Source organism: Podarcis muralis, chromosome 7, assembly GCF_964188315.1.
Source record: "Podarcis muralis chromosome 7, rPodMur119.hap1.1, whole genome shotgun sequence".
Taxonomy (NCBI): domain Eukaryota; kingdom Metazoa; phylum Chordata; class Lepidosauria; order Squamata; family Lacertidae; genus Podarcis; species Podarcis muralis.
Genome location: NC_135661.1, coordinates 89,949,881 through 89,977,025, shown reverse-complemented (window position 1 = coordinate 89,977,025; position 27,145 = coordinate 89,949,881). Strand labels below are relative to the sequence as shown.

The window sequence follows — 27,145 nt, the reverse complement described above, 5'->3', positions numbered from 1 at the left end:
TCGTTTCCAGGCCTTGGACCATTTTGGTTGCCCTCCTCTGGACACGTTCCAGTTTGTCAGTGTCCTTCTTGAACTGTGGTGCCCAGAACTGGACACAGTACTCCAGGTGAGGTCTGACCAGAGCAGAATACAGTGGCACTATTACTTCCCTTGATCTAGATGCTATACTCCTCTTGATGCAGCCCAGAATTGCATTGGCTTTTTTAGCTGCCGCGTCACACTGTTGGCTCATGTCAAGTTTGTGGTCAACCAAGACTCCTAGATCCTTTTCACATGTACTGCTCTCAAGCCAGGTGTCCCCCATCTTGTATTTGTGCCTCTCATTTTTTTTGCCCAAGTGCAATACTTTACATTTCTCCCTGTTAAAGTTCATCTTGTTTGTTTTGGCCCAGTTCTCTAATCTGTCAAGGTCATTTTGAAGTGTGATCCTGTCAACGCTGGGCACCCATTGCAGACTAGGGCTCCCAGAATTCTGTGCGGGAGGGGAAAGCCATGACAGTTTAAAGGGGGCAGCATAGCGCTTTCAATGTACAAGGCAAATGCGGCTGTACAGTGGTTTAACAAATAATACGTCTTTACCGGGAGCTCTGGATCGCTTCTAAAACAAAAACCCACCAGAACCTGTCCTAAATCTGGGAGGGAGAAAGGCAGGGTAGTGGGGGCGAGAAACATGAGAAAATGCCCCCCCCCTCAAACAAATACATACACCTGAAACAGTGACCCCAAGTGTTTCGGCACCCAACTCACCATTCCTGCTGCTACCAATGAACTGAACTGACTCCAACCCAGGCGAATTATTCATTCCCAACAGAGTGAGGTTCAAGAGGTGAAGGAGGAGAAATCACCTTTCCCTGTGGCATTTGGGGGGGGGGGGGGGAGGGAGCTGCTTTGCCGATCTTTCGGACTGCACACCCACAACTCATCTCCCTTAAACTCTCCTGCCACCCCCGCCTTCTCACCCCCTCCCTGGCGCAGTGGTAGGGCTTGGTCCTAGCCCCCGGCAAGACCTGGAAAGTTCACGTTTTGGGCCCCCCCTCTAAGGCACTGCCGTTGACCTTCCTGACGCTCGGCTGGTCCGGGGTGGGCAGCAGTGGGTGGGTCAGGCTGACCTGGGCGTTGCTGAAGGAGGCGATCCTACCGCTGCCACCAATCTGGATATTCACCGTCGTCGAGTAACTGGCCCTCTGCTGGCTCTTCTCAGAGAGCTGCGCCAAGTCCGTGCTTATGGGGGAGTCCGATTCGGGGCAGCCCTCCCCCTCGAGGGGCCTCCTCTGGGAGCTCGGCCGGCACTCCCTGCCCACGTACTTCAGACACAGGCCTGGCACATTGGGCCACTTGATGCTGCCAATTTCATGGGATCCAGGGGAGCCTCTGGGCGGCAGAGTGGGCAACTGGTGGGGAGCCCCCTTGGCACACCTTAGCGGCGCCTGGTCCCCGTTTACGGCTGGGCTCTCGGCCAGCTCGCCACTGGGGAGGCTGTTTCCCCGCGGCCTCAAAGGAGGCAGCACGGCCGGTCCCGTGGCACAGTCCGGCACCAACGGCACCGGGGAGGCGATGTGGGCAGGCGGCTGCCCGGGAGGATGGGCACACAAGGGGGCAAAGCTGCAGGCCCGGGGCCCGCTTGGAGGCGGGGAGCAGACCCTGGGCTTTATGGGGCATGGCGACTGCACCCTGGAGTTGGGCTCGGAGGCGGAGGAGAAGGGGGCGCCGTTCTCGAAGGCCTGGGCTGCTGCGGACAAGGCTCGTCGGCGGGGAGGAGAGAGGGGGCCAAAACAGCGGGCCGGAGGCGCGTCTCTCGGAAACAAGGCCTCTGGCTTGCCCAGGTTGGCGTGGGCCCTGGGTGCCCCCTTGGGGAGCAGAGCCAAAGGGTTTGCCAGGGGTCTCGGGAGCGTTGGTGCAGAGGCGGGAGGCAGGAACGGCACCTGCATCTCCTCGTGAGGAGGGCCGCCGTTTTTCCGCGCCAGGCTCTGGCTGATGCAGGAGGCCGCGATGTACCTGGAAATGGCCGCCGCACTAGAGGAGAGGCACCTGCGGACCGGAGAGGCGGGGAGGAGCTTTGGGAGTGGGGCCGGCGCGCGCTGCTGTTGCGCGGAGACCGGAAGCTCTGTCGCCGCCTGGAAATCGGGCCGGGTCGGGGAAGGGGATTTTTGGACAGGGCAATTCTCCGTGCTGCGGGGCATCGGCGGCGGGGCCTCTGAGGAAGCCAGTGGGAGGAGCACCGTGGCCTTTGGGGTAGAATCCAGGGCCACAGTTCCATGGACGCCGGGCAGCGTTTTGAAGGATTCGTTGCTCGATGCTGCCAGCTCTGTACGGACTTTATCGTTCTCCTGGAAAGGTGCCGAGCCTTTTCCTGTTGAACTGCCAGCTGCCGACAGCTGCAGCCCAGAGCTTATATAGGAGGGGGGTCCTTCCTGGTTCTGGGGGGAGGCCTGCCCTGCTGGGGGAGCAGCTGGAGAACTGGGCAAACTGGGCTTCGGTTCCTCTACACAGCCTGGGAAGACAGAAGAGTTTCCGGTTTCCAGGTCAGTGAGTCTCTGGGAGTCGTGGGAACGGCTGGGCACCCCTTTTCCAACAGCACCCACCGGCTGCACCCCAGGCCCAGAAGATGACCGCGTTGCCTCTTCCATCTCCCCAGCCGGCTCTGACGCAGACGTGGTTTCCTCTGCGTTCGTGGCTCCAAGCGTGGTTCTCTCGGTTACGAATTTGGGGTGCAGAGGAGGCTCCCCCAATTTGCGTGCCTCTCTGGCAAGGGGATCCACAGCAGGGCTGGGCGACGGGGAGTGTCTGGGGCTTCCTGGTTCTCCTCCGCTTTGCTTGCCTTCTGGGAGCGCCTCCCGACTGGCAGGTGCCAAGGCATCAGACCCAATGCACGGAGGTTGGGGTGCGGGGCACAGAAGTCCCTGCCGTAGCGGACCCAGGAGTTCTGGGGAAAGGAGCGGGCAGGGCTTCTCAGCACGCAGCTCCAGGGCTGTCCCCCGGGTGGCGGCCGCAAGCAACGTGTTCTCCTGAACTCGGACCACGTGGTGCAGGGGCTCGTGGATGAGGACGTGGCCGTAGATTCGGGGCTCACCTGCAGAAGGAGAGAGAGGGAGAGGCAGGAGGCAGAGTGAAAAGACCGACTCCTCATTCAGGGGGAGAGGAAATCAACTAGGGTCGAAAGCTTGCATTGGCTTAATCCAGGGGTCAGCAAACTTTTTCAGCAGGGGGCCGGTCCACTGTCCCTTAGACCTTGTGGGGGGCCGGACTATATTTGGGGGGGAGCGAATGAACAAATTCCTGTGCCCCACAAATAACCCAGAGATGCATTTTAAATAAAAGCACACATTCTACTCATGTAAAAACACGCTGATTCCTGGACCATCCACGGGCCGGATTGAGAAGGCGATTGGGCTGGATCTGGCCCCCGGGCCTTAATTTGCCATGGCTTGATGCATAGATCAATCAACCCAAGAGAGGGTTGATTAATCTTTGGGGGGGGGGGTAGGTTTCTGATTGGAGATGGTGAGGGCTAAGGTCACCCTGGCCTGTTCGCTGAGGCAACTGTGGTCATCTTTTGGAAATGGTCTTTCCTCCTAAAACATGCATACCCTCCAACATTTCTCTGTTGGAAATAGGGACATCAATATTATTATTATTATTATTATTATTATTATTATTATTATTATTATTATTATTACCTTGCCCATCTGACTGGGTTGCCCTAGGCACTCTGGGTGGCTTCCAACATATATAAAAACATAATATAAATGTTTTTTAAAAATCCCTATACAGGGCTGCCTTCAGCTGCCTTCTAAAGGTTGTATAATTACTTATCTCCTTGGCTTGCGGGCTGTACAACTCCATACCCTCCAACATTTCTCCAGTGAAAATAGGGACGTCTTAAGGAAAAGCATGACATTCCGGGATCAAATCAGAAACCGGGATGGCTTTTGTAAATCCGGGACTGTCCCTGGAAAATACCTGGAGGGGTCTGCCTGTTTAAAAAGCGATTTTAGGTCCCGCATCCCTTCAAATTTTAGAGGTGTCCGAAACCCCTGCTTAGTTGCTGCTGCTCTTTTATGCTATTTCCTAAGGCACCAGCCATCGCACTCTCTGGAAGCTTCGCTGAGCTTCCTCTTGCCCTGAGATGCAACAGGGAATGTTTGTGATTTAAGAAAATCTTCGTCGTCCCCCCACTGGTTGCCGACTGCAAAATCTTGGAAGATGGACACAAAAGTCCAAGGGAGGTAAGAGACTCCAGCTGGCCTTGTTTTGCAGACATTTCTTGCACGGTGGGAGTGGAGAGGTCAGAAAAGGGGGGGGGGAGGAAGCCAAGCTCCCCACTGGCCAGCAGCATCAACCACCCGCCTCCCAGTTTCACAACACAACTCAGAATGGCCTCCTGCAAAAATCAGGGAGAACAAAAAAGATCGGGGAGGGGGGCTTTAGGGCAGTATAATACAGTGGCGTAGCGTGGGGGGTGCAGGGGGGGCCGGCCGCACCGGGCGCAACATCTGGGGTTAGGGCAAATCCACGGGTTAGGGGGCGCAAATCCACGGGTTAGGGGGCGCAAATTACTTGCCTTGCCCCGGGTGCTGACAACCCACGCTACGCCACTGGTATAATAGCAGGGGGGAAACCAAGGGCACAGTTTGCTTTTCAGATGGAAACCACCACACAACATCCCCCCCCAAAACTTTCCCTTGGATCCCAATCTCTGGGTCAGCTGGTTCTGGCACGGCTTGCCGTCTGATGCTGGGGCATGTCGACCCAGCGTGTGGCAGCCCACGAAAAGACAAATTCCATGCTAGGGATCATCAGGAAAGAGAAAGGATTTAGGGGTGGAAAAGGGGGAAAGCTGCAACTTCAAGGAAAGGGCTGCCTGGAGCATCTTCACTCCACGTGCACAAATCCAAGCCGTCTCCGTTTAGCCCCCTGGATCTTAATTACGGCTCTGCTTTAATTAGAACACGAAGTGCTTAATTGCATTATGTAACCAGCTGCGGTGCTCTCAAGACAAGTCCAGGGTCCGGGCGCCTGTTGAGCGCTGCATCTCGCAGCCAGGGGAAGGAGATCTCTTTAAGATGCTGCCCAGCACCAAAGACAAATCTGGGGAGCTTGGGACGAGGGGAGGTGCAGTTCAGACAGCTCCACGCAACACTGTCCCTGCACTGCAGCGGGTTGGACTAGATGACCCCCGGGACCCTTTCCCAATGATCTGAACGCCCCGGCTGCCCTTGCCATGGCTGAGATGAAAGGCAGGTGTGTCAACGGCAAACATCTGGACAACCTGAATGCCGCTCTGGGGAGCATCGGGCTTGGAGAGATGGCCTGCTATGTACTGAGTTGAATAGGATCCAAAATGCAGCAGTCTGATTGGTCCCAGAACAATAGGATTCAGAATGCAGCAGTCTGATTGGTCCTAGAACAATAGGAGCCAGAATGCAGCAGTCTGATTGGTCCCAGAACAATAGGATTCAGAATGCAGCAGTCTGATTGGTCCCAGAACAATAGGATTCAGAATGCAGCAGTCTGATTGGTCCTAGAACAATAGGATCCAGAATGCAGCAGTCTGATTGGTCCTAGAACAACAGGATTCAGAATGCAGCAGTCTGATTGGTCCTAGAACAACAGGATTCAGAATGCAGCAGTCTGATTGGTCCTAGAACAACAGGATTCAGAATGCAGCAGTCTGATTGGCCCAGAAAAGTAGGATTCAGAATGCAGCAGTCTGATTGGTCCTAGAACAGTAGGATTCAGAATGCAGCAGTCTGATTGGTCCTAGAACAACAGGATTCAGAATGCAGCAGTCTGATTGGCCCAGAAAAGTAGGATTCAGAATGCAGCAGTCTGATTGGTCCTAGAACAACAGGATTCAGAATGCAGCAGTCTGATTGGTCCTAGAACAGTAAGATTCAGAATGCAGCAGTCTGATTGGTCCTAGAACAGTAGGATTCAAAATGCAGCAGTTTGATAGGCCCAGAACAGTAGGATTCAGAATGCAGCAGTCTGATTGGTCCTAGAACAACAGGATTCAGAATGCAGCAGTCTGATTGGTCCTAGAACAGTAGGATTCAGAATGCAGCAGTCTGATTGGTCCTAGAACAGTAGGATTCAGAATGCAGCAGTTTGATAGGCCCAGAACAGTAGGATTCAGAATGCAGCAGTCTGATTGGTCCTAGAACAACAGGATTCAGAATGCAGCAGTCTGATTGGTCCTAGAACAGTAGGATTCAGAATGCAGCAGTCTGATTGGTCCTAGAACAACAGGATTCAGAATGCAGCAGGGGCTCAATTAGTGCCAGCACCTTCTGTCAAGAGCTTGGTGGGCAGCTAACGGATTGAGATTGAATCCTGACAAGACAGAAGGCCTGTTTTGGGGGGACAGGAGGCGGGCAGGTGTGGAGGACTCCCTGGTCCTGAATGGGGTCACTGTGCCCCTGAAGGACCAGGTGCGCAGCCTGGGAGTCATTTTGGACTCACAGCTGTCCATGGAGGCGCAGGTCAATTCTGTGTCCAGGGCAGCTGTTTACGAGCTCCATCTGGTACGCAGGATGAGACCCTACCTGCCCGCAGACTGTCTCACCAGAGTGGTACATGCTCTAGTTATCTCCCGCTTGGACTACTGCAATGCGCTCTATGTGGGGCTACCTTTGAAGGTGACCCGGAAACTACAACTAATCCAGAACGCGGCAGCTAGACTGGTGACTGGGAGCGGCCGCCGAGACCACATAACACCAGTCTAGAAAGATCTTCAATGGCTCCCAGTACATTTCCAAGCACAATTCAAAGTGTTGGCGCTGACCTTGAAAGCCCTAAACGGCCTCAAAGGCCCAGGATACCTGAACGAGCGTCTCCACCCCCATCGTTCTGCCCGGACACTGAGGTCCAGCTCCGAGGGCCTTCTGGCAGTTCCCTCATTGCGAGAAGCAAAGCTACAGGGAACCAGGCAGAGGGCCTTCTCGGTGGTGGCACCCGCCCTGTGGAACGCCCTCCCACCAGATGTCAAAGAAATAAACAACTACCAGACTTTTAGAAGATATCTGAAGGCAGCCCTGTTTAGGGAAGCTTTTAATGATTAATAGGTTATTGTATTTCAATATTTTGTTGGAAGCCGCCCAGAGTGGCTGGGGAAACCCAGCCAGATGGGTGGGGTATAAATAATAAATTATTATTATTATTATTATTATTATTATTATTATTATTATTATTGACACTCGGGGTCCCTTCCAACTCCACAATTCTATTATTATATTATTAACCTATCCTGGGGTCCCAGCACACTGGGTTCAAGACCTGTGCTCCACACAATAGTTTGAGCTCTGAGCTGTTTTTCCTTCCCATTAATATTTTTTAAAATGTGGCAATGAGTGTAGCTAAGCCTTCATCACCCTCGGAAGGACGAGAGGGAATAACAAAATATGAACGATGCTTAAGGCACAGGGAATAAATACCAAGAGCCCCTTATTCCCATCTCATCTCCCCTGTGGAAAATGACAAGAGGGGGACGGGGAGATTATAGGGAACTCCCCCCCCCCAACCCCCCCCAAATACACTACTAGATACTTTAGTGCAATTTTTTGGGGTGCAAATTTGCCTTGATGGGTCCACAATTTGCATTTTTAAAAAATTGTGGACCCATCAAGGCAGATTTGCACAAAATGCATACGCTAATCTAGAATATAAATGCCACAGAAGCCACCTCACATTCACCCCGCAGATAAATATGACCCAGATGACCCCCCCAAATTCCCCCAAACTCACCATGGACCCAGAAACACTGCTGCCTCATTCCTAGCAAAGTCCCCTTCCCACGCCCCCCTCCCTACACCTTGTGGATGAAAACAAGGAAGGCAGGTGGACAGCAGGGTCTTATCGGTGCTGGCCCCTCGCTTTGCTCAAAACCCCACCCAGAGGCAGGAAAAGCAGCCTGTGGACTTGTTCCAACACCCCGCACCCTGCGGATACACAGATATAACCCTGGTCCTGAGGAATGCTGGGAGAAAATGGCCACCTTTCCCCAGAATCCTCTGGAAGGGGGCAGGCTAGTTTCGGAAGCGCATGACACACGGGGTTCACTCACAGTGGGGGATGGTGGCTCCTTGCTTCCCCTCCTGCACCCTGGCCAGGCTCCTGCCGAGGGTCCTCCGGTGGTGGGGGGCCCGGGGCCTCTCCCGCCCCCGGCCCTGGGCTTTCAGGCGGCTGATTTTCTCGCTGTACATTTTGGCCAAGGCTTGCACCTTGCTGATGATGCGCTCCGAGTTCTCCAACAGACACGGCTCCCCGTTGCTCTCGTAGAGGTCCAGGGCGGGCAGGTAGCCCTGGGATCCATCGCCCGCAAAAGCCGCCTGCCTCTCCTTCGCCCCGGGACCGTGGGCTTCCTCCTCCGGGTCTCTGCTCGGTCCCGAGTGCGGTTCCTCCAAGTCCGAATCCTCCACGATGCACAAGGGTTCGGCGTAAACCGGCGTCTCCAGGGCGGAGGGCAACCCCCTGCCTGCTTCCTTGCCGCATTTCTTTAGGAGGTCCAGAGCGCTCCGCTCCTTCTCCTGCCAAGCTCTCCGGATCTCTGCACAGGATTTGAACTCGGGTCCTGTAGGCTCCTCCTCCAAGCCACACCCACTCCCAGAAACGTTATGGGTTCTCCCAGATAGACTCCGCCCCTTCTCAGAATCCTCACAGCAGGCCCGAGGCGATTGGGCCTCGCCGCCGGCGGAATCTTCAGAGCCGGCTGGCGATTGGCCACCGTCGGAGCGGCTCCTCCCCCTCTTGGAATGTCCGGGGCTCGCGGGCAGGTGGCTCCTCCCCTCGCCGGAATCCCATTGGCAGAAGGGCGGCTGGGTGTTACACGATTGGCTCCTGCTCCTGCTGGGACTCCCATGGCCGCCGGCGCCCGCTTGTGGGCGGAGCTTGCCCAGCTTGCCCCCGCCCACTTCTGTGTCCTGGGCATCGTTCTGCCGCAGGATGCTGTTGAAGCGAAGGACGGACTCGCGCACCACACCAGTGGGCACCGGAGGGGCGCCCTCCACCTTACTCGAACCCGGCACCTTGTTGACAGCCTCCGTCCCTTCGTAGTAGCTCTTGATTTTCTCAATCAGCAGCCAGTCGTCCTTCGTCAAGGTGGAGTCACGCGTGGCTCTGCCCTCCACCTGCAGGGAGCTTTGGGCGCATGGCGCCGGCTGATTCGATTGGCCGGGATCCTCAGGGGGCGGGCTTCTCGCACCCGCCGCCGCCTGCCCCACGCAGCCAGCACCGCCCCCATCTCCTGGCTTCCTGCAGGCGTCCTCTAAGTTCTCCAAGACGTGGAGAGGAGACGGACCGGCGGATTCCCCCCTTTGCTCCTCTTCCTCGGAGGAGTCGCAGGTGAAGGGATGACGAGGCATCGGAGGCAGCTGTTCCTGGACCGGGTCTCTCTGGGGGGCCTCTTCCCCCTCCGTTCCAAGCTCTTCCACCGCCTCCTCTTCTGCCTTCTCCTCCAGCTCCTCCAAAGGATCATTTCTCAGGAGCGGATCCTGCAAGAGAACGAGGTGGATGGTGATTACAGCCTGGGGAACTCCCTGCCACTCCAAACACGAGGCAAATGAGGGTGAGACCCCCACCAGCTGTTATCATCCCAAACGCATCACTGAGACTGGAGGCAAGTCTCCCTTCAGTAGAAGTACGGACTTGGCAAAAAACTCTTAACTTCAGGCTCCGCCGAAACTCAAATCCCCCCGGTTTACTATCCCTACTACTTCAAGACTCCCGTAGAAGTGCCTGGCTTAAAACCGTCTATCAAAAACTTCACTCTTGTGGCCTGTCTCCACAACACCTACTCACTATGGGCCCCACTAAAGCAAACAGTCTAATTGGTCAATGTCTAAAAGATATCGAGCATCACGACAACCTGGCCACTATAAGGAAATTCTGCCCTTGGTATGTCCATTTTCCACCTCTCCATTTTAATTCTCGGGCCCCATATCTGCACAAACTTCTTATCCCAAAATACAGACGTGCTTTTACACTTGCAAGACTGGATGTCTGTTCTGCCTGGACACTGAGGTCCAGCGCTGAGGACATTCTGGAGGCTCCCAGTCAAATATTAAAAACACAACACAGCATTAAACATTAAAAACTTCCCTAAGTAAGCATAACGGTATGCAATGAATGAAGTTTTGCAGGGTTAAAGAAAGAGAAAAAATGGTGTAAAAATTATAAAGATAGAGGTAATCTACATTAGACACAACAATTTAGAAAGAGTAAAAATTTTGAGGTCTTAGAACAAAAGAACTAAGTCAATATGTGTATATGTATTGGTAATGATTAGACTAGAACGATGATATGGTTTTATTTGTAGATGTGTGTTTTTGTTTTTTTGTCTTTTGTGTTCTTTTTTCTCTCGTGCTTTTTTCTCTTGTTTCTACTGTTTTCTTTTGGATTCGATCTTTGTAATTTTTGTTGTACAGTGGTGCCTCGCAAGACGAAATTAATTCGTTCCGCGAGTTTTGTCGTTTTGCGATTTTTTTCGTCTTGCGAAGCACAGTGTCGGGAAAGTTTTGGAAAAGCTTCAAAAATCACCAAAGTCTTCAAAAACCTCAAAAAAGGCTACCACACCGCGTTCTATGAGTTGCTCCTCGAAGTCAAGTCGCAACTGTATTAACGGTATTAAGAAAAAGGAAACAAACTTGCAAGACGTTTCCGTCTTGTGAAGCAAGCCCATAGGGAAAATCGTCTTGCGAAGCAGCTCAAAAAACAAAAAACCCTTTCGTCTTGCGAGTTTTCCGTCTTGTGAGGCATTTGTCTTGCGAGGTACCACTGTAATTTTGCATTGAAAATATTTTTTTTTAAAAAAAACTTCCCTAAATAGGGCTGCCTCCAGATGTCTTAATAATCAATAATTATGCATCTCCCCCCCCCCCAGCTTTGCACAGAATCCCCAACTCCTATTGGAACCACAGAGTGTAGAGTCAGAAGTTACCCCAAGGTCATCTAGCTCAACCCGCTTTCCCCCCTGAACCCCACGCCACTCACCTCCGCCCTCTCTTCTCCCAAAATTGGCCCGTCTTTTCCCGACTCGCCATCCAAGCCCCGTTGGCTGAGCAGTTCCAGGATTTCCTCTGTGATAGACAAATTTCCGGGGACTGGCTCTCCGGCCAGAGAGAACTCCGCCTCCCCTTCGTCCTGGTCCGACTCCTCAGCGTCCATCTCCGTCCTGCCGGACGTCACTGGGCAGGGGGCGCCGGGCGGCTCGAGGGGCTCGGCGGCCGGAAAGAGCTCTCCGTCGCTGTCAGCGTGCTGCAGAACAGGAATGCGGCATTACGGCTGAGCTGCGCGGCATCAACGTAATGCAAGGCAGCCAAAAAAAGAGGTCTCTGCCCCAAGGAGGTTACACACTTTGGCAGAGGGGCAGCGGGAGGGAAGCAGGGGACAGCAGAGGGGAACATGCAGTTGGTCCGTGGCGAGCATTTAGGGAACATGTAAGGGACGCGGGTGGCGCTGTGGGTTAAACCACAGAGCCTAGGACTTGCCGATCAGAAGGTCGGCGGTTCGAATCCCCGCAACGGGGTGAGCTCCCATTGCTCAGTCCCTGCTCCTGCCAACCTAGCAGTTTGAAAGCACACCAGTGCAAGTAGATAGGTACCACTCCGGCAGGAAGGTAAACGACGTTTCCGTGCGCTGCTCTGATTTCGCCAGAAGCGGCTTAGTCCTGCTGGCCACATGACCCGGAAGCTGCACACCGGCTCCCTCGGCCAGTAAAGCAAGATGAGCGCCGCAACCCCAGAGTTGGTCACGACTGGACCTAATGGTCAGGGGTCCCTTTACCTTTAAGGCCTAAGGAATGAGATCATTACCCCACTCTTACTTACCATCCCAGGCCGCCCATCTGAGGCCACATTGTTCTTTCTTTTATCAGATCAAAATGATCAGACAACAGCAAAGGTTGCTAGGTTTATCGAGGGTGCAATGAGATTAGGGGCCACTATCTGAACGATAATCTTGGCCATTTGAGTGCCCTTTTTACCCATTGCTGACTTTTTTTATTTGTATATATTTTATCTGTATATATTGCTTGTTTTATGTTGCTATGGCCGTTGGCTAATGCGAATAAAAGGTCCTTATGTTTCCCTCCCCTTATGGTTTTGACTTTTAAAATGAGGCTGCATTTTAAATTGCATTTTAACCTGTAATTTAAATTGGGTTTTCCCCTCCCATTATGTATTTCACTGTAATTTTACTGATGTTAGCCGCCCTGAGCCCGGCTCTGGCTCTGGCCGGGGAAGGCGGGGTATAAATAAAATTTATTATTATTATTATTATTATTATTATTATTATTATTATTAAGCAGAGTTGCTGTACTGCAACGCGAGGCGTAACGGCAGCAAAAACAGAGTGGTCCCTGCCCCAAAGAGGTTGCCCATTTTGACAAGACGGGCGGGAGGAGGAATGCAAGCACACGCAGTTAAGTCACATTTCACATTTTGGGAACCTAAGGAAAGCGTCCTGAGTTAGGCCAACATCCCATCTAGTCCAGCGTCCGGTTCTTGCAGCGGCCAACCGGACGCCTCTTTGGGGAAAGCAGAATTTGAGCGCAACAGAGATGCAGAGCGAGGAGGCATGCCTGGCAGAGAGCCACCTACCTTGATCTTGGCCACGTCTGAGAACGTCCGCAGCAGCGAACAGAGGAAAGGAAGAGGAGGAGGGAGGAGGAAGAAAAAAGAGAAGGAACCATCAGAGTCAGTGGCACAACAGCTGAATTTTGTTTAAAATGAAAAATGGGCAGGATCAATTCCAGAGGGGCAGCCGTGCTAGTCTGTTCCAACCAAAAAAAGGAAAAACCCCCAAAGTTTCCTAGTTAACCTGCCCAGTGGTGGTGCTCCCAGTAGCTAGAGCCCAGACCCACCAGTTAAAGACCTGTAAGAGAAACTTTCTTATAGAAACGGAAATCACAGAATCATAGGGCTGGAAGGGGATTTGATTTAAATCAAATTGATTTAAACCACAATTTAAATCACTAGTCAGTGATTTAAATAAATCACTAGTCAGTGATTTAAATAAATAAAAAAATTATTTTTTTTTACAGAAAGACTCATTCTTGCTGGTATAATCTTAGTATTTCCAACCAGAGGAAGGTTTCATTTTTGGAATCATAAATTTTCAGAGTCGTTTTTACAGTTATATCAAAAATTACCGATTTGGTTATACCATTAGAAATCCATAGACAGATAATTATGAAATTATGGTGAAGTTTAATAAGTTAACTTTTCTGCTGTGCTTTATTGGAAGGAGAAAAATAATCATTTCCTTAATAACAATTTATTTAACTAAAGCAATAGCATATGTATCCATATTTGGTAACTGATGCGGTTAAATGTTTGTTTGTTTGTTTTTTAAAATACTTAGAGTTTTAGCACACATGAAAAACTTAAAACAAATTCTGATTTCCTGACGAATAGCCTTTGGACTATAATGCAACTTAAATAGAAAGCTATCTTTAGAAAGAATTTTCCTCCGAATGCATTGTATATTAAAAATCTGATTTAAATTTTTAAAAATCTGATTTTAATTTTAAAAAATCCGAATTAAATAAAAAAACAATTTTTGATTTTTTTTAAAAAATTAATATTATTTTTTTAAAAAAACATAATTTTTATCCACCCTGCGTGAGGGTCATCTAGTCCAACCCCCTGCCATGCAGGGATCGAAACACACGGTTTCCCATCCAATCTGAAACCAGACTGGACCCTGCTTAGCTTTATTTATTGCTTTGTGCGGCTTGTTAAGAGCGCAACTTTTCTTGCGGCGCACTGCCCCCTAGTGCCGCTCTGGAGAATGCAGGGCGCCTTTTGCAAAAACTCCATCCTGCACAGAAATGGGAAATTCTCTGGAAAGAGAGAGAGAGAGAGACCTGTGTGCTTTCCCTCACCAGACTGCCTGCGGCCGCGGCGATAGGAGCCGCTCTTCTCCAGCTGCAAGATGGGGCAGCTCCGCCTCGCTCGTTCGGGGCTGTACATGAACTCTGGTGGGTCTGGGGGAAAAGGAAATGAAAGTTACGTCATGTCCAGAATTCACTCGCCTACTGAAGCTTGCCTGGTCTCCGTGGCAAAGGCACACGGCTGAGACACTGCACTTTAACTCTGTGTACTAAATCAGTGGTTCCACCCGACAATTCTATGATTCTCTGACTTCCTCACCCGATTGCCGCCGGTTTCGGCTGCACGCCACGGACTCGTCAACCCGCGTCGAAGGCAAGGTCTTCTTGGGAGCCCCTGGGCTGGAGAAGACCTCTGGGGAGCCTGCAGCAAATGAAAATAAAGAATGCAAATACCTTGGTTCTCAAACGCCGAAAACCCAGAAGTAAGCGTTCCAGTTTTTGAATGTTTTTCAGAAGCCAAACATCCATTGCGGCTGTCAGCTATTGTTTCCGGGGCGCCTGTACCAATCAGAAGCTGCGCCTTGGTTTCCGAACATTTCGAAAGTCAAACGGACTTCTGGAACGGATTAAGTTTGGCGCTTTTGTTTTCGCTATTTATTTTGCGGTTTTGTCTTTGGGGCTTTTTCGGTTAATTTATTTTTGTGGCTGTGTGGAAGCCATTTCACCTACTGATTGATTGATTGATTGATTGTGTGACTGCGGAAATGGATAAGAAAAATATCTATATAAACAATGACTATCATCAGTGCAGGTAAGAAAAAATAATTTTAATTTTTATCATCTACAATACTGTCTTATTTATTTTATAGTACAGTATATTGATTATTGCTTTCATTTTATGGGTCAATGGTCTCGTTAGATAGTAAAATTCATGTTAAATGGCTGTTTTCGGGGTTGTTTTTAAAAGGCTGGAATGGATTAATCCGTTCTGCATTACTTTCTTTGGGAAAGTGCGCCTTGGTTTTGGAACGCTTTGGTTTTGGAACGGACTAAGTTTGAGAACCAAAGTACCACTGTAACAAGGAGACAGGTGTCTTGGGTTTATGCAGAAGAGTCCATAGCTAAGAACCAATGGAAATGAAAAACCTCAAGAGCAGGCATCCCCAAACTCGGCCCTCCAGATGTTTTGGGACTACAACTCCCATCATCCCTAGCTAACAGGACCAGTGGTCAGGATGATGGGAACTGTAGTCCCAAAACAGCTGGAGGGCCGAGTTTGGGGATGCCTGCTCAAGAGTTTGGGAAGGAGGGGGAAAAGAGATTCAGGCACTTACCCTGGAAGCTGTTCTCTAACAGGACTTGCTTAGCCTGCAACAAAGAGCAAAAGGGAAAGAAGAGTCAGACGCGGTCAAGACAGAGTGGTGTAGAGGTCAGAACGTTGGGCCCAGGAGACCAGGGTTCAAATCCCCGTACTCGGCCATGAAGCTCACGGGGTGACCTTGTGTCAGGAGTGCACGCAGGAGCCAGGCCCAGTGACCACTAGGGCTTTGCAGGACTGGGGCCTTCCTAAGTTTGTTCTGGAGAGGCAAGACGCGGCCGCACAGGTGAGGCCGCTTGGTAACTTGTTGCACCTGGTGGCAAGAGCCGGGAAGGGATAGAAGGTCAGCATTTCCCTTCGGCTCTTTGCCACAGCAACACGCTTCCTGCCTTGGGCTTCTTGCTTCCTGATCCTCGGACCTCGGCTCCTTGACTCCCTGCTTCTCGACCCTCGGACCCCTGACTTCGTGACTCCTTGCTTCTCGACCCTCGGACCCTTGACTTTGTGACTCCTTCCTTCCTGATCCTCGGACCCTCGACTTCATGACTCCTTGCTTCTCGACCCTCGGACCCTTGACTTTGTGACTCCTTCCTTCCTGACCCTCGGACCCTTGACTTCTTGACTCCCTGCTTCTCGACCCTCGGACCCCTGACTTCGTGACTCCTTGCTTCTCAACCCTCAGACCCTTGACTTTGTGACTCCTTCCTTCCTGATCCTCGGACCCTCGACTTCATGACTCCTTGCTTCTCGACCCTCGGACCCCTGACTTCTGGACTCTCGTTCCTGCTCCCACCCCACCATCTTGCCCCCGGTCCCGACGTCCTCAGCCGGGACTTCGATCGCCCGTAGACCGGACCGTGACACCTTGGGCCAGTCGCTGCCTCTCAGCCTCACCTACCTCACTGGGTGGTTGTGGGGATTAAATGAGGAGGGGGAGAGAGAGCCGTGCACACCACCTGAAGCCCCAGGGAGAAAAAGGTGGGATGGGAATGCAATCCATCCACAAACAACCCACTCCTGGGGTGACACAAAACAGAAGACACTGCCTTATTCTGAACCATGCCGTTCGTCCAGCCATCTACCAGCTCCATCTGGTACGCAGGATGAGACCCTCCCTGCCCACAGACTGTCTTGCCAGAGTGGTGCATGCTCTGGTTATCTCCTGCTTGGACTACTGCAATGTGCTCTACGTGGGGCTACCTTTGAAGGTGACCCGGAAACTGCAATTAATCCAGAACGAGGCAGCTAGACTAGGGACTGGGAGCGACCACCGAGACCATATAACACTGGTCTTGAAAGACCTACATTGGCTCCCAGTACGTTTCCGAGCACAATTCAAAGTGTTGGTGCTGACCTTGAAAGCCCTAAACGGTCTCAGTCCAGGATACCTGAAGGAGCGTCTCCTCTCCACCTCCATCGTTCTGCCTGGACAATGAGGTCCAGCTCTGAGGGCCTTCTGGCGGTTCCCTCATTGCAAGAAGTGAAGCTACAGGGAACCAGGCAGAGGGCCTTCTCGGTAGTGGCACCCGCCCTGTGGAACACCATCCCATCAGATGTCAAGGAAATAAAGAACTATCTGACTTTTAGAAGACATCTGAAGGCAGCCCTGTTTAGGGAAGCTTTTAATATGGGCAGGTATGGAGGACTCCTGGTCCTGAATAGGGTAACTGTGCCCTGAACGACCAGGGGCGCCACCTAGGAGTCATTCTGGACTCATAGCTGTCCATGGAGACGCAGGTCCATTCTGTGTCCAGGGCAGCTGTCTCCCAGCTCCATCTGGTATGCAGGATGAGACCATCCCTGCCTGTCTCACCAGAGTGGTGCATGCTCTGGTTTTCTCCTGCTTGGACTACTGCAATGCGCTCTATGTGGGGCTACCTCTGAAGGTGACCCGGAAACTACGACTAATCCAGAATGAGGCAGCTAGACTGGGAGTGATATATTTTGTGATACAGCGGCATGTAAATATTTTTATAAACAAACTGATAAATATCGTGAATGCGCAGTGAAACAGATGGCTGGAGGGACCTCTAACTTGATATGATAGCCATGTTCAAATATATAAAAGGATGTCACATAGAGGAGGGAGAAAGGTTGTTTTCTGCTGCTCCAGAGAAGCGGACACGGAGCAATGGATCCAAACTACAAGAAAGAAGATTCCACCTAAACATTCGGAAGAACTTCCTGACAGTAAGAGCTGTTTGACAGTGGAATTTGCTGCCAAGGAGTGTGGTGGAGTCTCCTTCTTTGGAGGTCTTTAAGCAGAGGCTTGACAACCATATGTCAGGAGTGCTCTGATGGTGTTTCCTGCTTGGCTGGGGGTTGGACTCCATGGCCCTTGTGGTCTCTTCCAACTCTAGGATTCTATGATTCTAACTTCTCTTTCTCTCTCCCTGAGCTATATAGGTACCTCCACAAGGATTCCAGATTAACTCCCACCAGCAGGTAACACTGGCTGCAGCTACTCCTGGACTCCAGTTACCTTCTGAGGGATGGACGCTGGGTGATTCTCCACGATTAACCGCTTCAGATAATGGATCCAAAGACGTTTTTCTTCCTGGTTCCTCACCTGCGGTAGCAAAGGCCATAATTTGGGTGCATTTTCCTTTCCATTCTTTTCTTTTCTTTTCTGTCTATCTATCTATCTATCTATCTATCTATCTATCTATCTATCTATCTATCTATTGGTTTTCACATATTACATTACAATACAAATGTACCAAAGCCAACACCATTTCCTCCCCATACATTTACATTTATATTTCCTCAATCCATCATATTATTATTTTCTCCCTCTGCCCCCACTCAATTTCCTCCACATTATACAAGTTACACTAATCTTTGCATTTTACAGTCTTCTCAAGTCATCCAGATATTCTTATTCTCTTTCCTTACAAATTTTCCTTCCACCCAGTACTTCACATTTTAATCTGGGCACATTAGTGTTATCTTTTTCTGAGCAATATTTTGCCATATACTCATCAAAACATTTCTGCTCCTTTTTAAAAAATTTTGATTTGGCTGATTTCTTATTTATAGCAGTTAATTTTGCCAAAATCAAATATTCATTTAGTTTACAAATCCGTTCCTACTTTATGGGGTATAGTTTGTGACTTCCACCTAGCGGCAATCACTAGTCTAGCAGCTGTACTTGCATATAGGAAAATTCTTTTCTCCCCCCGTGGTATCTCTTCATCTATCAATCCAAGAAGATATGTCTCTGTTTCTTTGTTATTGATATTTTGGGTGCATTTTCCACAGCCAGGTATCTCAGGTGTATAAAAGGATGCCGAGAACTCCCCATGATGCACCTGGTGTGCAGCACTCACACACTTCTGCAAAGCCCTGCGCAATGTTTGGGGGCGTTTTTTGGGCTTTCATTTTGCCTTCGACTTTGAAGCCCCCCTCCTGGAGCTCACCTGTACCACGTGCTGCCGTTTGGGGATGGAGAGGTCGGAGATTTTGAAGCTCATGGGGTCCTTTGTGTTCTCCTGCAGGGCCAGGTTGCAGCACTGTAGAACCAGAGGCGAGAAAAGAAGAAAAACGGAATGGAAACGGTGGCATCTCGTCCAACCGTTTGGCATGAAGACAGCGACAACGTTTCTAGAGCAGGAAGGACGCTCTCTTGGAAGTACCCTTGCTGCCTTCAACCCAAATGCTCTTCCAGGACTGAGCTCTGAGATTAAAAATGAATCAACAGGCAGAGACTCTGCCTGAAGCATGGAAGTTGGAGGAGCATAAACAGTGCCTGATTAATGTATAAGCTAAACAAGCTCTAGTTCAGGGCCCCACTCTCTTGGGGGCCCCCCAAAAAATTAAAGGAAAAAAACCCTGGATGTACATTTCCAAAATAGAAGATAAAATCAAATAAAATAAAACCTACGTACAGCAACCGTGTTTTGTGTTGTGTAGGCTCCTGTGATGTAAGTCATGGGCCCCGCCTGCTCGCCTGATCCCTAAAATATCACCAATTTGCTCCTTTCTATATATGGGGTGCCTACAATCTGCATGGACTGGTTGCAGGGGAACATGCGCAAATGGCTTGAGATACTGATTAGGTCCATCAATTACCATATAGCATACAGTGCTACCTCTGGTTGCAAACGGGATCCGTTCCGGAGCCCCGTTCGCAACCTGAGCAGAACGCAACCCGCGTCTGTGCGTGCCCGGGTCACGATTCGCCGCTTCTGCACATGCACGCGACGTCATTTTGAACATCTGCACATGCGTGAGTGGCGAAACCCAGAACTAACCCTATTCGGTACTTCCAGGTTGCCGTGGGACGCAACCTGAAAAGATTTAACCCGAAGCATCTTTAACCCAAGATATGACTGTATAGGTAAAGGTAAAGGGTAAAGGGACCCCTGACCATTAGGTCCAGTCGTGGCTGACTCTGGGGTTGCAGCGCTCATCTCACTTTATTGGCCGAGGGAGCCGGCGTACAGCTTCTGGGTCATGTGGCCAGCAGGACTAAGCCGCTTCTGGAAAACCAGAGCAGCGCACGGAAACGCCGTTTACCTTCCCGCCGGAGTGGTACCTATTTATCTACTTGCACTTTGATGTGCTTTCAAACTGCTAGGTGGGCAGGAGCAGGGACCGAGCAATGGGAGCTCACCCCGTTGCAGGGATTTGAACCGCCAACCTTCTGATTGGCAAGTCCTAGGCTCCGTGGTTTAACCCACAGCGCCAACCGCGTCCCCTATGACTGTATATTCAACACAAAAAACAGGGACAATTTGTTGTTGACAAAGGGCAGCTGGACATAGAAAGGGCCTTCAGTAGCTTAGGGCCTCATCAAACCTAAATCCGGCCCTGGGCATAACTGATGACAGGGGAGTCAGCTGAGCTGCTGGACTGCACATTTGCCATTGCACTTGCAAAGCTGGGAGGAAACCAGTTCAGGAACATGCTGTGAGGTCTCTCTTCCCATTCTCTCTCTCTTCAGCCTCACGGAGCAGATTTTAAATTACACCTGCCCTCCGACCTTCAGAGCACTTTTCATCGTACTTCTGCCTCCAGCCTTCCATTCACGAAACACTCTCCTCGCTCTGCCCGCTCTCACAAGAATCCTGCTCGCACTTGGCGGATTGGAGGCTGTGTGAATGGCCTGCCCCGGGCCTGAGACAAGGACCTGAACCCAGAGCCCCTGTCCAGACCCAAGCCTGCCTTTTGAGCTCCGAGACCGGGGGTGGAGAATCGTGGCCTTCCAGATCTTGCTGGACTACAACTCCCATCATCCCTGACCACTGGCCACGCTGGCTGGAGCTGATTGGAATCCAAGAGGATCTAGAAGGCCACAAGTGTCCATGAGACAGGGCTTGTCCTTCCACAAGCCACGCTTGTTCTTCTACATGCTTGGTTATTTGGCCTTTAACAAGGCTTTCCACCACTTTCCCGGGGACAGGCATTAAGCTAATCGGCCTGAAATTCCCTGTATCTTTTTTAAAAAAATTATTTAATCATTTTTTCAATACAACCACAAAAACCACAACAAAAACCACAATAATACTAATAACCATTTAGTATTTAACCATTCAGATTTGAGTACTGGTATACCTGTAACTACACCTTTTTAACAATTATTTCCCCACCTCTCCTCCCCCCACTTCCCACCACTGTCCGCCTTATCGCTTAAGTATTCCTACCTGATTTCTTCATATTTTTCCATTCTTAATTTGCATCGATATGCAACTCGTTCGTATGTAGCTGGTCTGTCCATATTGTCAATCCAAGTGCCCAATGGAATCTTTTTGCGGCTCTTCCAATTCATCAAAACAAGTTTTTTTGCTTCTAATATGGCACGGCACATCCATTTTTTTTGACCCCTTGTAATCTCCCACGTTTCCGATATATAATTTAGAATTAAATTCAAATCCCCTAAATAACAATTTGTCTTTATTACTCTTGCTATATCCTCACCTCGCACCAAAATGATCTTATCATCGGGCAGTTAATCATCACATGTACTAAGATCGCATTTTTACTTCCACATCTCCAGCAGTTGTCTGCACTTGTTATTTTCTTAATTCCCTGGATCTTGTTCTTAAATGCTTTCCTCGGTATTCTGTGACTCTAAGGTAAAGGGTAAAGGGACCCCTGACCGACTCTGGGGTTGTGGCGCTCATCTTGCTTTATCGGTCAAGGGAGCCGGCGTACAGCTTCCAGGTCATGTGGCCAGCAGGACTAAGTCGCTTCTGGCGAACCAGAGCAGCACACGGAAACACCGTTTACCTTCCCGTCGGAGTGGTACCTATTTATCTACTTGCACTTTGACTTGCTTTCGAACTGGTAGGTTGGCAGGAGCAGGGACCGAGCAACGGGAGCTCACCCCGTCGCGGGGATTCGAACCGCCGACCTTCTGATCGGCAAGCCCTAGGCTCTGTGGTTTAACCCACAGTGCCACCTGTGTCCCCCTTCTGTGACTCTACGTGCCCCCAAAATCTGTGCCCCTCGTTCCTCCTCCCCACACCCTCCCCCAGCCCCTCTTACAAAGATGTGGCTCTTGTAGACGAAGGCTTCTCCACGGCGCTTGGCAATCAGGACCACCTTGCTGAGGAGGAAGAAGACCCTCTCCTTCCGTGCCCGCGGCACCCGGAACTGCCCCTCCAGGACCAGCTCCCCAAAAGCCCCCAACTCTGGGCCTGTCCAGCCAACCAGCTGCCTCTGGATCTCCTAGGGAAAGGGCAGAGGGATGGGGAGGGAGGGAAAACAGGAGACAGAGCTCAGCTCCCAAAGAGGAAAGAGAGGTACCGTATTTTTCGCTCTAAGACGCACCAGACCATAAGACGCACCTAGTTTTTTTCTTGTTTTCCTCCTCCCAAAATATTCTGAATCCCAGAAGCCAGAACAGCAAGAGGGATCGCTGCACAGTGAAAGAAGCAATCTCTCTCGCTGTTCTGGCTTCTGGGATAGCTGCACAGCCTGCATTCGCTCCATAAGACGCACACACATTTCCCCTTACTTTTTAGGAGGGAAAAAGTGAGTCTTATAGAGCAAAAAATACCGTACTAGCCGCAAATAAAAAATAAATAAATAAATAAATAAATAAATAATAATAATAATAATAATAATAATTTATACCCTGCCCATTGGCTCGGTTTCCCCAGCCACTCTGGGTGGCTTCCAACAGAACACTAAAATACAATGACCTATTATACATTTAAAAGCTTCCCTAAACAGGGCTGCCTTCAGATGTCTCCTAAAAGTCTGGTAGTTGTTTATTTCCTTGAGATTTGATGGGAGGGTGTTCCACAGGGCAGGTGCCACCACCGAGAAGGCCCTCTGCCTGGTTCCCTGTAACTTAGCTTCTCGCAGTGAGGGAACCGCCAGAAGGCCTTTGGAGCTGGACCTCTTAAGAGTACGGCCTGTTTAGAAATCAAGGCAGTTTTAAGTATGCCTAGTGGTTGGATCCAGTACCGAGTGACATTGGATGCCCCTATTTTGCAGGAGGGTTTCAGGTGAATTCTGGGACTTTGGGCTTGCAAAATTAAAGGGGGTTTAAAACGCTCTGGTGCCCCAGCACACATTCAAAAAATAATGTCTGCAAATAACAAGACCCTGAAGATTCTGGGCCCCAGGGAGATTAGACTGGCCTCAACCAGAGCCAGGGCCTTTTCGGTCATAGCCCCAATCTGGTGGAACGCTCTGTCACAAGAGACCAGGGCTCTGCGGGACTTGACATCCTTCCACAGGGCCTGCAAGACAGAGCTGTTCCGCCAGGCCTTTGGTCGGGGTTCAGTCTGATTCTTTTATTTCTGTATAAGAACAAGCATTAAAGAGGCCTTCTAGCCTGCACACAGGTCCTTATAATATCAGTGAAAACAGTTGGTCCTGGCAAGTATTAACTTTCGATTTTAACCTGAGGATTGTCATTTGTTCAGTTTCAACTTTAATTTTAATTTATTTGAATTAAATATTTGGGGTGCATTTTAATCAATTGATTGCTTGTTTTCATGCATACTGTATTATTTATATGCTGTTAGCCGCTCTTAGCCTGGCTCTGGCCAGGGAGGGTGGCGTACAAATAAAATTATTATTATTATTATTGAAAAGGAATAGGGAAATGCATTGCAAAGTAGAGAGTGTGTGTGTGTGTGTGTGTAAATGAATGCTCAATGGCAAGATGTGTCAAGAGCCCACAAGCAAATCAGGATGAATGCTCATTGTCTGCGCAAATGAATCAGAACAAATGATCAATTAAGGGAGGGACAAAGTCTAAGCGTGGTGCAAACTTCCTGCAAACAAATACTGAATCAGTAGATAGTCTGGGGGGTTTCATAAGCTCCATGGGGAAGGGGACTGGTCTGATTTGCCAATTATTATTATTATTATTATTATTATTATTATTATTATTATTATTATTATTATTTTACTATTTATACACAACTGGCTGGGTTTCCCCAGCCACTCTGAGTGGCTTACAGCATACAGTGGTACCTCCGGTTACGAACGGGATCCGTTCCGGAGGCCCGGCCGACTCCAAAAACTTTGTAACTGGAGTATACACTTCTGGGTTTGCCGCGTTCGCAACCCAAAGTTTACGTATCCAGAGGAATACGTAAGCAGAGGTACGACTGTATATCAAAACATAATAAAACATCAAACATTAAAAACTTTCCTATAATGCGACGTGTCATATGCATTTTCAGCAACGTATAATGGATTATTTCCTCCGACACGTTCAGGTTGCTGTAACGGAGGCAAGTACTGTATTTTTTGCTCTGTAAGACGCACCAAACCACAAGACACATCTAGATTTTGGAGGAAGAGAACAAGAAAAAATATATTCTAAATCTCAGAAGCCAGAACAGCAAGAGGGATCGCTGCGAGGCGAAAGCAGCAATCCCTCTTGCTGTTCTGGCTTCTGGGATAGGTGCGCAGCCTGCATTCGCTCTGTAAAACGCACACACATTTCCCCTTACTTTTTAGGAGGGAAAAAGTGAGTCTTATAGAGCAAAAAATACGGTACCTGCTGATGAATCTTCTCTGCTGTAGCACCCAGAGAGGCAAACATCTGGCTGGTCCCCTCTTGAGGACCTTTAGTTCTCAAATAATTCTGGTGTGCCCTCGGCACAATCAGCTCTTGAGTTTTCCCCTTCTTTAATACCTGCAGCCGGGTGGCGTGTTCCTGCTTGCGCTTCATATCGTTGATGTACCAAGCCACAGCCGTCATGGTGATGCTCGCCTCTTCCACGGCGTCGTAGCCGGGACTGCTCTTGTCGTAATGCTTTGCCAGTTCCTGGGAAGGGAAGGCAAAGTGTGCGTTGAGTGACGGAGGTGGTCAGGAGCGAGCCGGCAATAATAATAATTTATAATAATAATTTATTATTTACACCCCACCCATCTGGCTGGGTTTCCCCAGCCACTCTGGGCGGCTTCCAACAAAACACTAAAATACAATAACCTATTAAACATTAAAAGCTTCCCTAAACAGGGCTGCCTTCAGATGCCTTCTAAATGTCAGGTAGTTGTTTTTCTCCTTGATATCTGGTGGGAGGGCATTCCACAGGGCGGGTGCCACCACCGAGAAGGCCCTCTGCCTGGTTCCCTGTAACTTGGCTTCTCGCAATGAGGGAACCGCCAGAAGGCCCTCGGAGCTGGACCTCAGTGTCCGGGCAGAACGATGGGGGTGGAGACGCTCCTTCAGGTATACTGGACCGAGGCTGTTCAGGGCTTTAAAGGTCAGCACCAACACTTTGAATTGTGCTCGAAAACGTACTGGGAGCCAGTGTAGGTCTTTTAGGACCGGTGTTATGTGGTCTCGGTGGCCGCTCCCAGTCACCAGCCTAGTTGCCACATTCTGGATTAGTTGTAGTTTCCGCGTCACTTTCAAAGGTAGCCCCACATAGAGCGCATGTAGTGTAGAAGAATATCCAAATGCACACAACCATAGTGTGAGCTTATAATCCTCGACAGCTTCGCCCTTGTCTTTTTAATTATTCCAGTTTTATACTGCGATGCCAATGAAGGTATTTGATTGACAATGCGACAACGAGGTGCTGGACTAAACAGACCATTAGCCCGATATAGCAGGTTTCTTCTTATTGTCTTATGCAAAGCTGCGATCACAGTACAAGAGTCCAGGAGCTACGATTCCCAGAGTTGATCCCTCTTCGCAGAAAACTCTGGGAAACGTAGCCCTGCCTGGGAGGGGAACGGGGGGAATCTCTTAACAGCGCCCAGCGTCCTCAACAAACTGCAACTCCCAGAATTCTTTGGAGGGCAGCCATGGCACCCTAGTGCAGTGTTTCCCAACCGGTGTTCCGCGGCACATTAGTGTGCCGCGGAATGTTGCCTTGTGTTCCGTGGAAGGGAGGTGGGCGACTCGGGCGGCGGGGGGCGGGGCGGCGGCGGCGGGCGCGCGCGGGGCGGCGGGCGGGCTCCCTCCCGCATCCCATCACCGCTCGCTTCGGCCGGCCTACTGGAGCGAGCGGCGATGGGATGTGGGGGGGGGCTCGCTCGCCGCCGCCGCCCCGCCTCTCGCCGCCCGGGTCGCCCGCCTCCCTCCCACGGCACACCAGCCTACCTCCGTGTGCCTTTGCCCAAAAAAGGTTGGGAAACACTGCCCTAGTGCTTTAAATGTTTGGTGGGAATGTGGCTCTAAAGAGCCACTTCCAAACCTCCGCAGCCTTCCTCCTCCTCCTCTTCGCATTTCCCCAGTCTGCCCAGACCCTCGATAAGCCCACCAGGGCCCAATCCTGACCTGCAGCAGCAAATGGTATTTCAGGATCCGTTGGACGGGCTTCAAGAGATACGTCTCCAAGGGCAGCGAATGCGACAGTGTGGCTTGCCTCTCGCGGAAGAACTTGGCCAGGGAGTCGTTCTCCATGCATTCCCGAAGCACCGAGACCGAGCTATGGGAGGGCGAGAGATGGGGCGTGTGATTGTTTTCTTTTAATAATAATAATAATAATAATAATAATAAAAGGTAAAAGGTAAAGGTACCCCTGCCCGTACGGGCCAGTCTTGCCAGACTCTAGGGTTGTGCGCCCATCTCACTTAAGAGGCCGGGGGCCAGCGCTGTCCGGAGACACTTCCGGGTCACGTGGCCAGCATGACTATGCGGCATCTGGCGAGCCAGCGCAGCACATGGAAACGCCGTTTACCTTCCCGCCGGTAAGCGGTCCCTATTTATCTACTTGCACCCGGGGGTGCTTTCGAACTGCTAGGTTGGCAGGCGCTGGGACCGAGCAGCGGGAGCGCACCCCGCTGCGGGGATTCGAACTGCCAACCTTTCGATCGGCAAGCCCTAGGCGCTGAGGCTTTTACCCACAGCGCCACCCGCGTCCCTGCAATAATAATAATAAAAACAAACAACTCTGAGGAGGTGGGAAGGAAGGGGACAAGTTGGCAGAAAGGGAAGAGGGCATCAAAGGAAGGCTGTTTCCTTGGGCGGATCTAGGATTTTGCTGAGCGGAAGTCATCTTGACTTTCAACAGCTTTCGCCAAAGTTTCTAGTCATCAGCAGGGAAGAAAAAACTGCTCCTGGACATTTCAAAGGTGCAGAGCTGCAGCCCGTTGTTGCATGCATTGAGTGTGAGCAGTTTGCAAGGTGATATTTGTGAGAATAGAAGAAAGTCACGTGTCCCTGGCTTTGGAGCTTATAATAATAATAATATAATAATAATATTTTTTTATTTATACCCCGCCCTTCCCAGTTCAAAAACCAGGCTCAGGGCGGCTAACAACAAATTTAAAACACTTAATTATAAAAAGCAGCATAAAATGCAGTATAAAAACATGAATAACAATAAAATTCAAAAATCTATTAGATAATCCCCAGGGCTAGCTGGCTGAATGGGTCCTACTTGGGCCAGCAAGGAGGCCAGGGGAGAATTAGCTGTGGGGTCTCAGAGCGGGTGATCTTCATAAAAGGGGAGGGGGAGGGAAGAGAAGGGAAATAAAAGATCAGGCTGAATTCAAATTAAAGGCCAGGCGGAATAGCTCTGTCTTACAAGCCCTGCGGAAGGAGGTTAAATCCTGCAGGGCCCTGGTCTCAT

At 50.4% G+C, this 27,145-nt stretch overlaps 1 protein-coding gene across 3 annotated transcripts in view; it reads right to left on the bottom strand.

Annotated features, from left to right (window-relative positions):
- PLEKHG2 (pleckstrin homology and RhoGEF domain containing G2) overlaps window positions 1-27,145 on the bottom strand; it is a 69,947-nt gene continuing 42,802 nt past the window's right edge. For 2 of the 3 annotated variants that reach the window (XM_028741848.2, XM_077932410.1), the window contains 12 exons: window positions 25,849-25,999; window positions 24,253-24,384; window positions 21,636-21,818; window positions 18,566-18,658; window positions 17,629-17,715; window positions 15,163-15,196; window positions 14,148-14,249; window positions 13,880-13,981; window positions 12,594-12,610; window positions 10,987-11,250; window positions 8,063-9,488; window positions 1-3,070 (listed from right to left, as the gene is read on the bottom strand). In XM_028741848.2, coding sequence (XP_028597681.2) covers window positions 1,017-3,070; window positions 8,063-9,488; window positions 10,987-11,250; window positions 12,594-12,610; window positions 13,880-13,981; window positions 14,148-14,249; window positions 15,163-15,196; window positions 17,629-17,715; window positions 18,566-18,658; window positions 21,636-21,818; window positions 24,253-24,384; window positions 25,849-25,999 — 4,645 coding nt within the window. In that variant the 3' untranslated portion in view covers window positions 1-1,016. The remainder of the gene's footprint in view (window positions 3,071-8,062; window positions 9,489-10,986; window positions 11,251-12,593; window positions 12,611-13,879; window positions 13,982-14,147; window positions 14,250-15,162; window positions 15,197-17,628; window positions 17,716-18,565; window positions 18,659-21,635; window positions 21,819-24,252; window positions 24,385-25,848; window positions 26,000-27,145) is intronic. The other variant, XM_077932411.1, reaches the window with a different exon arrangement.